General features: G+C 42.1%; 1 protein-coding gene across 2 annotated transcripts in view; it reads left to right on the forward strand.

Moving 5' to 3' along the window:
• LOC114644559 (psychosine receptor-like) overlaps nt 1-16,379 on the forward strand; it is a 69,036-nt gene that overhangs the window by 49,219 nt on the left and 3,438 nt on the right. For both annotated transcript variants that reach the window (XM_028792624.2, XM_051924367.1), the window contains exon 2: nt 11,645-12,479. In XM_028792624.2, the coding sequence (XP_028648457.1) occupies nt 11,902-12,479 (578 nt within the window). In that variant the 5' untranslated portion in view covers nt 11,645-11,901. The remainder of the gene's footprint in view (nt 1-11,644; nt 12,480-16,379) is intronic.

Here is a 16,379-nt window from a genome sequence, read left to right on the forward strand (position 1 = left end):
ATATGGAGGGATCTGGAATGGTCAAAGCAAAGCCTGGATCTGAATCCCATTGAGGTCCTGGGGGGAATTTGAAAAGGGTTGTGCACAAAAGACACTCCTCAAATGTCACACAGCTCAAAGAATTCTGTATGTAGGAGTGGGAAATACTTTCTCTCGGTTGACATCACAGACTGCTAGACAGTTACACATTGACATTATTTCTGCCAGAGATTTCAACATCAGCTATTTTTACTTTTGCCACAGAAAGAAATGGCATATCTGTACATTGTTTGCTGAATAAACTTTTGCAAAGTTAATTTTTCACAGTTCGTTTTTCAATTCCATCAGCTTTATCAGTTGTTCAGACAAAATCTTAATATGTCCACATATATTAAATTATTTCTAAATCTTCTATTAAGACAACACGTATATATAAATTGTGTTTTTCTTATCTACTTTTATCTGCTTTTCATTATAAAAATGTTTAGGTACTGTAAAATGCATCTCTTACTCAATCGCTCTTATTTAAAAAAACCTTAATAAAGACTTGTTCTGGTGTTGCATGTATAAAACATCAGTAAATAGGTTCTTCTGTGTAGCACGGCAGACATATTAAGATGGAACTGTTGGTAAAGTAACTTAGGAATGTGAAGGATTCACATTTCTTATAGTGAAGTATGCAATATCAAGAGAAATATGTTTATTTTGACTATTTCAAAGTAATTTTAGTAGACCTCATTGCACAGATGAATAAACACTTCACTGATGATTTGTAAGTATTACTAACATTAAAAGAAACCGCTGTTAAGGCCTTGTTAGATAAGAGTGAATAAGTAATACAAGCATTTCTGCAGTACCCAAAACTGAAGTCTTGCCAAAATAAAAAAACTGCCCAGGGAAACATTACTTATTCAAAACAAATTTTTAAATGCTTTATCAAAAAACCTAATGCGATCAAAGGAAAAATAACAGAAAATAATAATAGTAACTAACCAGGAAATAAAAACAAGCCATAATATATTGTGGAGAGAAACTTCAGAAACACAGCAGAGGTCTTTAAGCCAGAGAGTTCTTTGAGAAATCGAAACATCAAAACTAGAAACAGAAGCCAAAAACATCAAAACAAAAAATAATGTTGGCAAATGTCCTTCAACAAAGTTATTGAATAAGTTATATAGTTACTTATTATAAAATGTAATGTGTTACAAGCAGTGCATTATTTGAGTTGAATTTTCTTCTTTTGTACAAAACATGGCACATTTGGATTGACAGAAATTGTTATTAAATCCTAAACCCCAAATGAACCTTCATGAAACTGACCACAAACACAGCTAGTAATTTGAGAATTTTGCTGTGTTTTGTAAATACCTTTAGTCTTTCATGTGTTATAAAGTAAATAACATCCATCTCCTTTCTCAGAAGATCTGATGTATGTACACTGGCCTCAGCATCACCTCAATCACAGTGTTTCAACATATCTATAGCAAATAGCTGGATGAAAATTAAACGAATGCTTTATTAATATGTTTCTGTTACCAGATTGAATGCAGCACACTCTTTTCTGCCTGACTGTGTGTTTGAGCCATGAAATGGAGTGGCATACCAGAATGTGTACTTCTTACCTTACACCCAGTACTGCTAGGATAATAATAATGCAGGCATTTTAACCGTCACCTTATCGTGGTGGAGGGGTTTGCGTGTCCCAATGATCCTAGGAGCTCTGATGTCCGGGGCTTTATGCCCCTGGTAGGGCCACCCAAGGCAAACTGGTCCTAGGTGAGGGATGAGACAAAGAGCGGTTAAACAAACCTCCTATGAAGAAAAACAATTTTGGACGGCGTTTTCCCTTGCCCGGACGCGGGTCACCGGGGCCCCACTCTGGAGCCAGGCCTGGAGGTGGGGCTCGATGGCGAGCGCCTGGTGGCCGGGCCTGCACCCATGGGGCTCGGCCGGGCACAGCCCGAAGAGGCAACGTGGGTCCCCCTTCCCATGGGCTCACCACCTATGGGAGGGGCCAAGGAGGTCGGGTGCAGTGTGAGTTGGGTGGTGGCCAAAGGCGGGGACCTTGGCGGTCCGATCCTCGGCTACAGAAACTGGCTCTTGGGACGTGGAATGTCACCTCTCTGAAGGGGAAGGAGCCTGAGCTAGTGCGCGAAGTTGAGAGGTTCCGGCTAGATATAGTTGGACTCACCTCGACGCACAGCTTGGACTCTGGAACCAATCTCCTTGAGAGGGGCTGGACTCTCTACCACTCTGGAGTTGCCCCCGGTGAGAGGCGCCGAGCAGGTGTGGGTATACTTATTGCCCCCCAACTTGGAGCCTGTACATTGGGGTTTACCCCGGTGGACGAGAGGGTAGCCTCCCTTCGCCTTCGGGTGGGGGGACGGGTCCTAACTGTTGTTTGTGCGTATGCACCGAACAGCAGTTCGGAGTACCCACCCTTTTTGGAGTCCCTGGAGGGGGTGCTAGAGGGCATACCTTCTGGGGACTCTCTCGTTCTGCTGGGAGACTTCAATGCTCACGTGGGCAATGACAGTGAGACCTGGAAGGGCGTGATTGGGAGGAATGGCCCCCCTGATCTGATCCCGAGCGGTGTTTTGTTATTGGACTTCTGTTCTCATCACGGATTGTCCATAACGAACACCATGTTCAAGCATAGGGGTGTTCATATGTGCACTTGGCACCAGGACACCCTAGGCCTCAGTTCAATGATCGACTTTGTGGTCGTGTCGTCGGACTTGCGGCCACATGTCTTGGACACTCGGGTGAAGAGAGGGGCGGAGCTATCAACTGATCACCACCTGGTGGTGAGTTGGCTTCGATGGTGGGGGAGGATGCCGGTCAGGCGTGGTAGGCCCAAACGTGTTGTGAGGGTCTGCTGGGAACGTCTGGCAGAGCCCCCTGTCAGAAGTAGCTTCAACTCCCACCTCCGGCAGAACTTCGACCACATCCCGAGGGAGGTGGGGGACATTGAGTCCGAATGGGCCATGTTCCGTGCCTCTATTGTTGAGGCAGCTGACCGGAGCTGTGGCCGTAAGGTGGTCGGTGCCTGTCGTGGCGGCAATCCCCGAACCCGCTGGTGGACACCGGCGGTGAAGGATGCCGTCAAGCTGAAGAAGGAGTCCTACAGGACCCTTTTGTCCTGTGGGACCCCGGAGGCAGCTGATAGGTACCGGCAGGCCAAGCGGAATGCGGCTTTGGTGGTTGCTGAGGCAAAAACTCGGGCGTGGGAGGAGTTTGGGGAGGCCATGGAGAATGACTTTCGGACGGCTTCGAGGAGATTCTGGTCCACCATCCGGCGTCTCAGGAAGGGGAAGCAGTGCAGTGTCAACACTGTATATGGTGGGGATGGTGCGCTGCTGACCTCGACTCGGGATGTTGTGGGTCGGTGGGGGGAATACTTCGAAGACCTCCTCAATCCCATTAACATGCCTTCCAATGAGGAAGCAGAGCCTGGGGACTCAGAGGTGGGCTCCCCCATCTCTGGGACTGAGGTCACCGAGGTGGTCAAAAAACTCCTTGGTGGTAGGGCCCCGGGGGTGGATGAGATACGCCCGGAGTTCCTCAAGGCTCTGGATGTTGTAGGACTGTCTTGGCTGACAAGCCTCTGCAACATCGCATGGACATCAGGGACAGTGCCTCTGGATTGGCAGACCGGGGTGGTGGTCCCCCTCTTTAAGAAGGGGGATCGGAGGGTGTGTTCCAACTACAGAGGGATCACACTCCTCAGCCTCCCTGGAAAAGTCTATTCAGGGGTCCTGGAGAGGAGGGTCCATCGGATAGTCGAGCCTCGGATTCAGGAGGAACAGTGTGGTTTTCGTCCTGGTCGCGGAACAGTGGACCAGCTCTATACCCTTAGCAGGGTCCTGGAGGGTGCATGGGAGTTTGCCCAACCAGTCTACATGTGTTTTGTGGACTTGGAAAAGGCATTCGACCGTGTCCCTCGGGGAATCCTGTGGGGGGTACTCCGAGAGTATGGGGTACCGGCCCCCCTGATAAGGGCTGTTCAGTCCCTGTACGATCGGTGCCAGAGCTTGGTCCGCATTGCCGGCAGTAAGTCGAACCCGTTTCCAGTGAGAGTTGGACTCCGCCAGGGCTGCCCTTTGTCACCGATTCTGTTCATATCTTTTATGGACAGCATTTCTAGGCGCAGCCAGGGTGTTGAGAGGGTCCAGTTTGGTGGGCTCAGGATTGGGTCACTGCTTTTTGCAGATGATGTTGTCCTGTTTGCTTCATCAGGCCGTGATCTTCAGCTCTCTCTGGATCGGTTCGCAGCCGAGTGTGAAGCGGCTGGGATGAGAATCAGCACCTCCAAATCCGAGACCATGGTCCTCAGCCGGAAAAGGGTGGAGTGCCCTCTCAGGGTTGGTAGCGAGATCCTGCCCCAAGTGGAGGAGTTCAAGTATCTCGGGGTCTTGTTCACGAGTGAGGGAAGAATGGAGCGTGAGATCGACAGGCGGATCGGTGCGGCATCCGCAGTAATGCGGGCATTGCATCGGTCTGTCGTGGTGAAAAAGGAGCTGAGCCGCAAGGCGAAGCTCTCAATTTACCAGTCGATCTATGTTCCTACCCTCACCTATGGTCATGAGCTATGGGTAGTGACCGAAAGAACGAGATTGCGAATACAAGCGGCTGAAATGAGTTTCCTCCGCAGGGTGTCTGGGCTTTCCCTTAAAGATAGGGTGAGAAGCTCAGTCATCCGGGAGGGGCTCAGAGTAGAGCCGCTGCTCCTCCGCATCGAGAGGAGTCAGATGAGGTGGCTCGGGCATCTGATCAGGATGCCTCCTGGACGCCTCCCTGGTGAGGTGTTCCGGGCACGTCCAACCGGGAGGAGGCCCCGGGGAAGACCCAGGACACGCTGGAGGGACTATGTCTCTCGACTGGCCTGGGAACGCCTTGGGATTCTCCCGGAAGAGCTAGAAGAAGTGGCCGGGGAGAGGGAAGTCTGGGCATCTCTGCTCAAGCTGCTGCCCCCGCGACCCGACCTCGGATAAGCGGGAGACAATGGATGGATGGATGGATTTTAACTTAAATAAGTATTGTGTTAGATTACTTGTTACTTTAAAAAGTAACCAGACTTTGCAACACACTCTACTTTTAATGTCTTACCCCAAATGCTGCTCTCAAGATTGTGCTTCTGCGCTTGGCACTCAACATTAAGCTCATCAACATAAATTTAGCGATTCCTGAAATACGGAAACAGATTTTCTAAAACAGGAGAAGGAATCATGCAATTGTCTGAGCATTTACCATTTGTGGATACTTCCACTGTCTTCTACCTGTGACTGCTAAAAGCGTTACAAAGTAAATACAGTGGAACCTTGGATTGAGAGCATAATTCGTTCTGGAAACATGCTTGTAATCCAAAGCACTCATATATCAAAGAGAATTTCCCCATAAGAAATAATGGAAACTCAGATGATTCATTCCACAACCCAAAGCTAATCATATAAAAATGATTAATACAAAATATAAAATAAAAATACATAGAATCATGGCTGATGTGAGTGAGTTTCTAAACTCTTTTGGGATTCCACCCAACGGGACGACATGCGGGAGATCGTCCCAAAGCAACCGCAGGCTCCGAGCACTGTAGCGGTTCGCCATAAAAGCGAATCCGAAAAGATCGCGGACATGCTATAAGCGTCTGCCATTGATGCGTGATACAAGGAAAATTATAAATGCAGGCCACAGTATTACTTGGCCACTAACCTGGCCCCGACCTTGCCTGACTGTTGTGGCTGTGTATAGGACAGTGGCAGATCTGGTGTTACTAAAGTACTGAGACTCAGCTTCGTGTTTTGGGGTGCAAGACAGAGACTCACACGTTACAACACACACACGTGGTCACAATGCTATAGTAAGTAGTATACGCTCATACGGAAGGTAACTATATGAGTGAGGCACACCGTCTGAGCCCAAGAATGGGAGATGATTACCCACAATCCTGCAGTGCGAGAGAGAAGAGCCATCAGCTCAGTTGTGATCATGTGGCACTCGGCAGACAAAGCGTATACATACTACTCGTATTGCAAGAACTCGCTCGTTTATCAAGTCAGAATTTATTAACAATTTTAGCTCGTCTTGCAAAACTCTCGCAAACCAAGTTACTCGCATTCAAAGGTTCCACTGTACATGTATAGGCGATAAGTCTGCAACAGACATATGCAGACTACAAAATCCTTAACTGTAACCTGGTTAAGGGTTTACATGTCCCAATGACTGGGTTACTTGCGAAGAAATCTGCATGTACATAGCATTTTAAAAATCAAGTTTTTGTGAATAGCTGTGTTATTAAAACATATGTAAATTCACTGAATTGTCCACTGGCTGGGTGTCTTGCTCAGGTTTCCAGATAAGGAAAGAGGGAGGACTGAGCAGTAGTGACATCAGGGTGGCCCACCTTCTGGGGCTCCATCCACAAAGTGCATGGAATGGATTTACATTTAAAGACACACTACATAAATATGAACATATCAACTTCCCGACAGTGTTCAGAAGCCATTAAGAAGGCTAACAGAATGTTAGGTTATATAGCACGATGTGTGGAGTACAACTCCGAGGAGGTTCTGCTGAAGCTTTTTAACGCACTGGTGAGGCCTCACATTGAGTACTGTGTGTAGTTTTGGTCTCCAGGCTACAAAAAGGACATAGCAGCACTAGAAAAGGTCCAGAGAAGAGCGACTAGGCTGATTCCAGGGCTACAGGGGTTGAATTAGGAGGAAAGATTAAAAGAGCTGAGCCTTTACAGTTTAAGCAAAAGAAGATTAAGAGATGACATGACTGAAGTGTTTAAAATTATGAAGGGAATTAGTACAGTGGATCAAGACTGTTATTTTAAAATGAGTTCATCAAGAACACGGGGTCACAGTTGAAAACTTGTTAAGGGTAAATTTCGCACAAACATTAGGAAGTTTTTATTTACACAAAGAACGATAGACACTTGGAATAAGCTACCAAGTAGTGTGGTAGACAGTAAGATGTTGGGGACTTTCAAAACTCGACTTGATGTTTTTTTGGAAGAAATAAGTGGATAGGACTGGCGAGCTTTGCTGGGCTGAATGGCCTGTTCTCGTCTAGAGTGTTCTAATGTTTTATAATATTTTCTAATAAAATAAATCTAAAAAATATGAAAAATAGTAACTCATAAACAATAAAACATACAATACACAAAAACAGATGCATATATAACAATTAACACATGTGAACCAGACGTCACAGCACATGACATCACTGCTACAATGGTATAATTATAGTTCCTTTTTTTAAAAAAAAGTTTGCTGCTATGAGCTAATTTTGAAGTATCTACAGTATTTAGTACAGTAATTTGTTTTCTTATGTGTACCACTACTTTTGTCAGTGTTTGTATATGGTGTGACAGATAGAGGCACTGTCAACCCCTTGAACCCCCAGACCAGACGTCAGACACCAGATAAAAAGTCCAGTAATTATTTATTACAATAATAATGTGCACATAGGACCCTCCACTCCACAATACTCAATAAACAATACAATTCTCTATAATCACAATAATCCTCCACTCCCGGACGCTTAGCCACCCTGCCTCCCAACTCAGCTCAGTCTTCTGGGGTTTCCCATAATCCTTTTATAGTCCATGACCCAGAAGTGTTTCTGTCCCTCAGTCCATGTGATTTTCTATCACTTCCGGGTCAGGTAAAAACTTCTCCTTTTCTTCATCAGCTTGGAAGCACTTTATTTCTTCCAACCATGTGACTGGGATTTACTTCCGGGCTATATGGAAAATAAACGTCTCTGTGTCTCCCTGCAGCGTCCCCTGGTGACCCCGACGTTATCCAGCAGTGCTGTGTATTAAAACTCCATAGTCCATGATGCCCTGCTGAAATTCGGGGCATCTCCACGTTGCAAGGAGGGCTCCTGGGGGTATTGGCCGGGATGAATGGCCGGCCATATCCCACAATGGTTTCCAACACAGATGCTACCATGTGATAGCTGGAAATGATAGCACTTCCTAGTTTTCCAGGATTCTGTAAAATTCTTAAAAATATATTAAAGAACTGCAGAAAAGAATAACAAAACAAATTAGATTAGATTAAATTAAATTACATAAACTTTATTAATCCGAACAGGACATTCAAATGCATGCAGCATCAGAAACATAAAAACAAGGATACAGACACATAGGACAGACAATATAGCCAATCAATCAATCAATAAATAAATTAATAAATAGATAAACTTAACGAGTACATTGGATGGAAGCACTGAATTGTCTGACAGCAGTGGGTAAAAAAGACTCCCAGAGGCGCTTTTTAGCATACTGAGGAGGAATGATTTTATGGCTAAAGTGCTCCAAGAGAGCTCCTACTGGAGGTGATGGAGAGGATTTTTCATGATGACATCCAATTATACAAAATATTTAACATGAAGAATCAGTGTTAATAAATGGTTTAGAAATAAATAGGAGAAAAGAAAGGGAAGAACCAAGAAGTACAGATCTGTTCTGGTCCACAAAACATATGGATAATGTTCTTAGAAGAGGAAAATCTACAGACATAAAGATTTGTCTCATAAGAATAAATGCATTAACAAACCATAAAATTTAATACCAAGCTTCATTATCAGTAAGGACTGACTGCTAATCGGGAATCTGGTTGAATCAGAAACCTTCAGCCTCTGTAGTTCCCTGACGTATTTAGATTAAGAGTTTTGTATATTTGGATTACTGACTTTGATTTTGACTTGTCCATTTCCTGGTACCAGTCTGATCTTCTTACCTTCCCATTTTCCAGCCAGGCAGAACACTACTGTCTACCACACTGCTTGGTTATTTTTTGCATGTGTTCGTGGTTCTCTATATGAAGAAAAACCTTCTAACGTTTATGCAGAATATACCCTTGACATTGCATCTGTGTCCCCAAACTATTGTTAAAGAGCTTAAACTAACTTCCAAGATCCAATGTCCCTTCTTATTTTTAAGCACTTCAATCATGCCACTCCTTAATAGCTGCTTGTTGGAACTGAAAAGGTTCGGCTCCTTCAGTCTCTACTGATAGTTCTTCTACTGCAGTCATGGAATCAGTCTAGTTTTTTTTTCTCTGGACTTTCTTTAGAGCTGCTTTGTTTTTTTTTTTGGTATTTGGAGGCCAAACGATACTCAGTACTCCAGATAAGACTTCAATACTCTATTATATACCACTTTATCCTTGGTGCTGCTTCCTCTGGTTTTATTCTATTGTTGATTCTGATCTTACGATCCATCACCACCATCTTATGCTGCCCTCTCATAATTTCCCTATTTATGACCTTACAATTGCTTACCTTGTACACATTAGAAAGTCTATTTGGCTTTCCCTTCCCTCACTATTGTAATTAACAAGCTGATTTACTTTCTTTTAAAAAAATGTGTTAACTGTTACCAAATCAGATGCCATAGCAAAATCTACTATCCTCTCCCCTTCCCTATTTTTCTCCCCTACTCCCCACCCTCTCTATCATCTCTATGCTGTTCCCCACATGTCCTAATAGATTACCACCAACAATCACTTTTTCTTTGTCTTATACTGCTCTAAGCTCTTCATCCATTTGTGTACCAAAAGCATCTCTCACCTCTTCTTCACTGCCCACTTGAGGAGCATATGCACAAATGACATTAACTACAGTGTCACACAGTTTTTTGTTCTTTATTTCACCTTATACAATTTCTTATATTAGGAATTTGTTAGTTTTCGCATACCCCTTGGGGTCAGAGGGCGGGGTCAGCCATTGTACAGCACCCCTGGAGCAATTAAAGGTTAAGGGCCTTGCTCAAGGGCCCAGCATAGTAGGATCTCTTTTGGCAGTGACGGGGATTTGAACCGGCACAGATTCTTAGCCTCAGAGTCACCACTCCGCCCCATCACAGTATCACTTCTTCTATCCACACTCACAAGACTATCTTTAAGTTCTTTGGATACTACTATACCTACACCATTTCTCCCTTGCTCATTTGCTCCACTGTACAAAAACGTAAAGTCTACTTCCAGTTCTCTTGACTTTTTTCCACTTTCATTCTATTTTCCTGCCCATGTTATATATCTGCTTTATAGTATGTATATTCCGATGCACCAGAGTAAGATTTCAGGTAATGAAAGGAGCATTAACAGGACCCTCTGAGTATGATGTAGTGTTATATATGTGGATTTTAAGCAGTCCGAATACCATCAACTAAGATATGGAGTTTGTTAGGAAACAGTGGGGGATTCAGCAATGACGTCTCATTAAAATGAGTTTTCCTGAGGAGAAAACACATAGTAATCTTCCCAATGGTTATTTTAGTGTGTCTTCATTTGAAAAATGTGCAGCATGTCACATTTTTTAAAAACAAACTGCACTTTTCTATGGTTATGTGAATTAGAGGTATAAATTGAACTGATTTTACCAGTGTGGTGCAGAATCCATGCTTTACACAGCTATAGAAAGGAACACATGAAACATGAAAGTGTGAACAAGGCTTTAGGGAGTGGTATTCCTTGTTTTCCACTGAAAAGAAAACATTTAAAAAAAAAAAAAAACTCTTTACTGATTTTGAAATTTTGAAATTACCCATGAAACTAATTAGGTGTTATTTTCAAGAAACTTTGCAAAGTGAAACATGCCTGTTTCACTGATCACTGTTGCCACCCCATCCCCAGCAGATGGAGCAGTAAACTCACCTTAACTAATTTTACATACTATTAAAATGTTTATAGCAAAGTCAACTTAGTTGTTAGTTGTGACATGGTCAATGCAGTTTCCAATCTAGAAAAATCTTTCTTTTTAGAATATATGAAATTTCTTTCTGCCTGGAGCTGCTTGCCTGTTTCTGGGCTGCAGGATCCTGTCTTTTGACCCTACAGTATTCTTAGCATACTTTTGCTCAGTTGTGTGCACATGCAGCCTGAACTTTGCAGTTATACCTTGGGGATTGATGGCTAATGCTCCGTTAAGCAACTTATTGGTTGCTTTTTGTGTGATGTTGTTTAAACGGGTGCGTGAGCTTGCACAAATCTCTGTTTTGGAGTAGTCATCATCATTATCATGAATCACAACAATTTCTTATGTAAAATACAAATTTGCACTTTGCTCTTTGAACAAATACTGAAAATTTATGAATTTTAATTTACGTTTCTACTTGCGGTGTTCAGAGTTTGATGTCCTTTGGTGGTTATACTGTAATGCATAGTAATACGTTGATAAATCTTCATTTTTTATGGCATTATTTGGCAAACATTTTATCCTCGCTGGTTGTAATTGCTGAAATGTGAAATGCAATATTTCTCTCTCTTTCACAAACACACACACACACACGCGCACACACACACACACACACATTAAGGATGGCTCCACTTCTTCATTCAGTCTGTGGACACCATTGCAGCATCTCTCTCCAAGGTCCGTGTTAACCAACCAAAATTTACATGCTGAAAACACCATTGGTTGTATGTTATATTGATAATTAGGTGATTTTTTATGACAGTAAAAAGAGCTGCTAATTAATTAAGATCTAGCATTTAATCAAAATACTAAACTCAGAATGCTGCTGTGTATTTGGAGTGGCTGTATAAATTGTTTGAAAACAGTAGGTTAACATTTTAAATGATAAAATTTAACAGATTATGATGAAACTTGAAACCTTTGTTCATGGATATGAATGTTCTGTTTTCAGGCACAGGACCTTGATGACCACATGAAGATTGCTGAAAAATCTAGACAGAATATGTGCACTTCAACCATTTGGGCCAAAAACAGCACCCAGTCTGCCCAAAAAAAATCCTTTCTCTTTTTTTGTTGAAGAACTCATTTTTATCAAAAGTATTTATTCTATTCTGAAGTGGACTGCAAGATCCCTCATAATGGAATATGGGTTATCAACAGAGAAGATATTCTAGAGGTCTTTGAAAATACAGATGTGGTTTTGATAAGATGGATTCAAATAAGTCCTGTTTTATAGATTTTTCCAGAGATCAGACTGGATTAACAGTAATTTACAGCATTGTCTTTACCCTGGGATTTCCAGCTAATCTTCTGTCCATGTGGGGGCTCTACCAACTTCTCCGTACTAGCAATTTTCTCAATACTTTCATTCTCAATTTACTTGTGTCTGACTGCCTCCAACTCCTTACCTTGCCTATGTGGATCATTTACCTACAGAACAATCACAAGTGGACTTATGGGAGGACAGCTTGCGATTTTGTGGGGTTTCTCTTCTATATTAACCTTTATGCTAGCATTGTGTTCTTATCCCTTGTTGCTTTAGACCGGTACACAGCTATAGTTTATCCACTTCGGTTTAGTAAAGTACGCACAGCTCGGTTGGCACTTGGCATCAGCCTTGGAGTTTGGCTCATCACATTTCTACTTATTTTGACTGGTCTGTACCCTTCAGTGTATGATGATGCCCAAGAACTTTGTCTGGAATATTACCCAGTTAAAAAAAAGTATGCCATATTCAAGATTGGGACTATCGTGTTTGGATTTGTGCTGCCAATCTTCATTCTAGGGTTTGTACATTTAATATGCACATATTATTATTATTATTATTATTATTATTATTATTATTATTATTATTATTATCATTATTATTATTATTATTATTATTATTAGTAGTAGTAGTAGTAGTAGTAGCAGTACGTTTTTATTGCAGGAATCATGGAGACACAGTGGAGAGCGGGACAATATCATGGATCCAGTATCCTGGGTTCAAATGTAATTCCCTAATATTGTCTGCTTGGAGTTTGAACATTTGTTACCCACATACCCACAGATGTGTGTGTTTATGCATTTGGCTATTCCAAATTGGTGGCTGTGTGAGGGTGAGTATGACCTGTGACGGAGTGTCTCAGTCTTTCCCTGCCTTGTTCCCAGCCATGTTGGGATTCTCTCTGGCCTACTGTTAGGCAGTTTTTGTTTTGGACGGAGTGGTGGCTCTGGGGCTAGGGATCTGCACTGGCAATCGGAAGGTTGACGGTTTGAATCCCGTAAATGCCAAAAAAGGGACTCTGCTCTGTTGGGCCCTTCAGCAAGGCCTTTAACCTGCAATTGCTGAGCGCTTTGAGTAGTGAGAAAAGTGCTATATAAATGCAAATAATTATTTAAAATAATTAATTATGTTATGTAATGTTATGGGTGGCACGGTGGCGGAGTGGGTAGCACTGCTGCCTCGCAGTTGGGAGACCTGGGGACCTGGGTTCACTTCCCGGGTCCTCCCTGCGTGGAGTTTGCATGTTCTCCCCGTGTCTGCGTGGGTTTCCTCCAGGCGCTCCGGTTTCCTCCCACAGTCCAAAGACATGCAGGTTAGGTGGATTGGTGATTCTAAATTGGCCCTAGTGTGTGTGCTTGGTGTGTGGGTGTGTTTGTGTGTGTCCTGAGGTGGGTTGGCACCCTGCCCGGGATTGGTTCCTGCCTTGTGCCCTGTGTTGGCTGGGATTGGCTCCAGCAGACCCCCGTGACCCTGTATTCGGATTCAGCGGGTTGGAAAATGGATGGATGTAATGTTATTTTCTAACCTCCTTATACCAGACAAGTGTTTTGGGGCTGAAGCCTATCCCAGCTAGCCATAAAGTGCAAGATGGAAACAAGCCATGGACAGAGCACCAGTCACTTGTAGGGCAAACACACACACACACACACACACACACCAAACACACGCTTGGCCCCATTTGCCTTACCTGCATGTGTTTAGCAAGAAGAGGAAGAAACCAGAACATCACCGTGCCCGCTTGATATGTTATATTATTTTTAGTATTAGCAATTTTGCATAGAGAACTAATTGATTTTTTAGAAGAACCTGGTGTCTCTGTACTTAATTATTATCATTGACAAATAAATTAATTTGGCCTGGTATATTTTTTATACTTGATACAGTGCATAACAAGAAAATGTACATTTTAAAATATAGCTGTAATTTTTTTAATTGTATCCTGAAATATACCACTGATTTCACATGAAGATTTTTTTAAAAGGGAGACTATCATCTTTTTTTGATTTATGGACTGACTAGCTGTTGTACCCAGTTTCACTAAATGTATACAATGTGCATAAAATAAATAGAAACCTGCGTATAAAATACAAATATGTAAAAAAAAAATAAAAGTAATACTAAAAAAGATCCATCCATTATCTAACCCACTATATCCTACAGGGTCATGGGGTCTGCTGGAGCCAATCCCAGCCAACACAGGGAGCAAGGCAGGAAGCAAACCACAGGCAGGGCGCCAGCCCACTGCAGGGCACACACACCCACACACCAAGCACACGCTCAGGACAATTTAGGATCACCAATGCACCTAACCTGCATGTCTTTGGACTGTGGGAGGAAACCACAGCACCCGGAGGAAACCCACGCAGACACGGGGAGAACATGTAAACTCCACACAGGGACGACCTGGGAAGTAAACCTGTGTCTTCTTACTGCGAGGCAGCAGTGCTAGCACTGCGCCACCATGCCGCCCGTAATAATATTTATATACTGTAAATAGTTAAGAAATTATATTGAAATATAAAGTGAGATTTTCTCAGTTTTCATTTATTTTCTATATATTTATATATAGAAAATGTAAAATTTTATTAGCCTGTGTTAAACTACACTGGAATTAACTGAATAGGTTTGTAGGAATAAGTGTGTTGGTTTTCATTTGATGCTCGGACATAAATTCAATTGATATCTGACATCATGTCCATTCTGTGGGGTTCTGTCATTGCTAGTTGGCTCAAAGTAAACAAACTGTAAATGTGAAAATGTCTTAAATCAATGTTTTAAGAAAATTTAATATGTACTGAAAGGTTTCCAATCATGTATTATGTTCATTCAACATGCTGTTATTACCCAACTACATCAATGATATTTTTAACATATATTAGGTCACCTAAAACTAAAATACAAGTGATGAATTAATCAAGCAAAACAAAGAACTTTCTGTTTAATTAGCATTAGGGGGCTTTGCCCCCTACTTGCTTCGCTCACCAACGCCATTCGCTAGCCTCTTTGCGGCCCTACCCCTCACTTTTAGGGATGTGAATGTACAATTTAAACAGATTTAAATTTTGCATCCACCCGACGTATAACTGCCCATGATTGCATTTCGTTTCTTTCTCTCTATTAAATAGAATGACCTTTTCAAATGTTTGGCTCTGAGATTTATTAATTGTCTTTGCAAAAGCTATCCTAACAGGAAACTGTTCATGTTTTAATATGAATGGCATATCAAGATCTCCTTTGGTGTCTAATGTTATCCGCAGGAGATGTACTACATTACCTTTCTTGGATACATCCTTCTTTCTACAGTAATTTGTGTGGTGAAAAACCGGACAGTGTTAACAGTTGTAGATATTCTTCGTGATATTGTAAGTTGTTGTTTTCATCTTCCGCACGATCACCATCAACTGTTTCAGCATAGTCTATTGATACGCATTTAACCATTTTGCTTTGTTACCAATCGACATTTTTGGCGTAAATACATTTGACTTCTTTGTTTCTAGGTGCTAGGATTGCCTGTGTCCTCATTTCTTCTGTTGACAACCCTTCGTGATGAAATTCTTCAATAAGATTTTGACATAATCTGTCTTCTTTAATTGGGAACTTAAAGTGAGGAAAACATTAAAATTTATAAGAGCTGAGAGCGCAAAAAGTGTGCCTGACAAAAGCATTCACACGAATGAGAGGAGAGGACTGTGGTCTTGTTTGAAAATGGTTGTAAGTAGGGTGTGACTTGAAAGAATCTAATGGCAAAAGTCACCGTCTCGCAGGTATTGCTTCCAAACATTGTAAGTATGACGTGACTTGAAAAAATCTCATGTTAAAGGTTTGGTTCTCGTGGGACTTCATTCCAAAAAGTCTCTTCAAAAGATCACATCTCGTTGCATGATAAAAAGTTTTGTCTCCCAAGATTTTTTTATTATAATAGAGAGATATACAATTTTCCCAAAGCACTGGAAGCAAGATCAGGTTTACCTAACAGCACATGATTGATCAACTAAGCATAGCAAACCCTTTTTTTTTGGTCATGGAATTTGGCCAAGAAATTCTCTTTGGTCACATTATGAATCCAAGACCTGTCCAGCCACCTTATCTCAAAAACCTTATCTCTTGTATAGCCCAAAATCACACAAGGAATGCCTCAATGGGCTTTAACAGGCCTTTTTCTTGATACCCCCCAGTCTTGACTCTAGCCAATAGATACCAAAGATAAAAAAGTGGAACTGTGCCACACTTACTATTCAGAAAGAATTCCATTAAATGAATGAGTAGAGCCAGTGAACTACTGTACTTCATTAAGCTAGCCAGGAAAATAGACAGTCACTTTGAATAGTTAACCAAAGATCAATGTCTGTAGATCCAAGTTTAAAAATAAAACCTTTGGTATTAAATGGAAGATTGGATTAGTACAGAAATTACAAAAAAA

This window comes from Erpetoichthys calabaricus, chromosome 3 (genome assembly GCF_900747795.2).
Source record: "Erpetoichthys calabaricus chromosome 3, fErpCal1.3, whole genome shotgun sequence".
NCBI classification, from domain to species: Eukaryota; Metazoa; Chordata; class Cladistia; order Polypteriformes; family Polypteridae; genus Erpetoichthys; species Erpetoichthys calabaricus.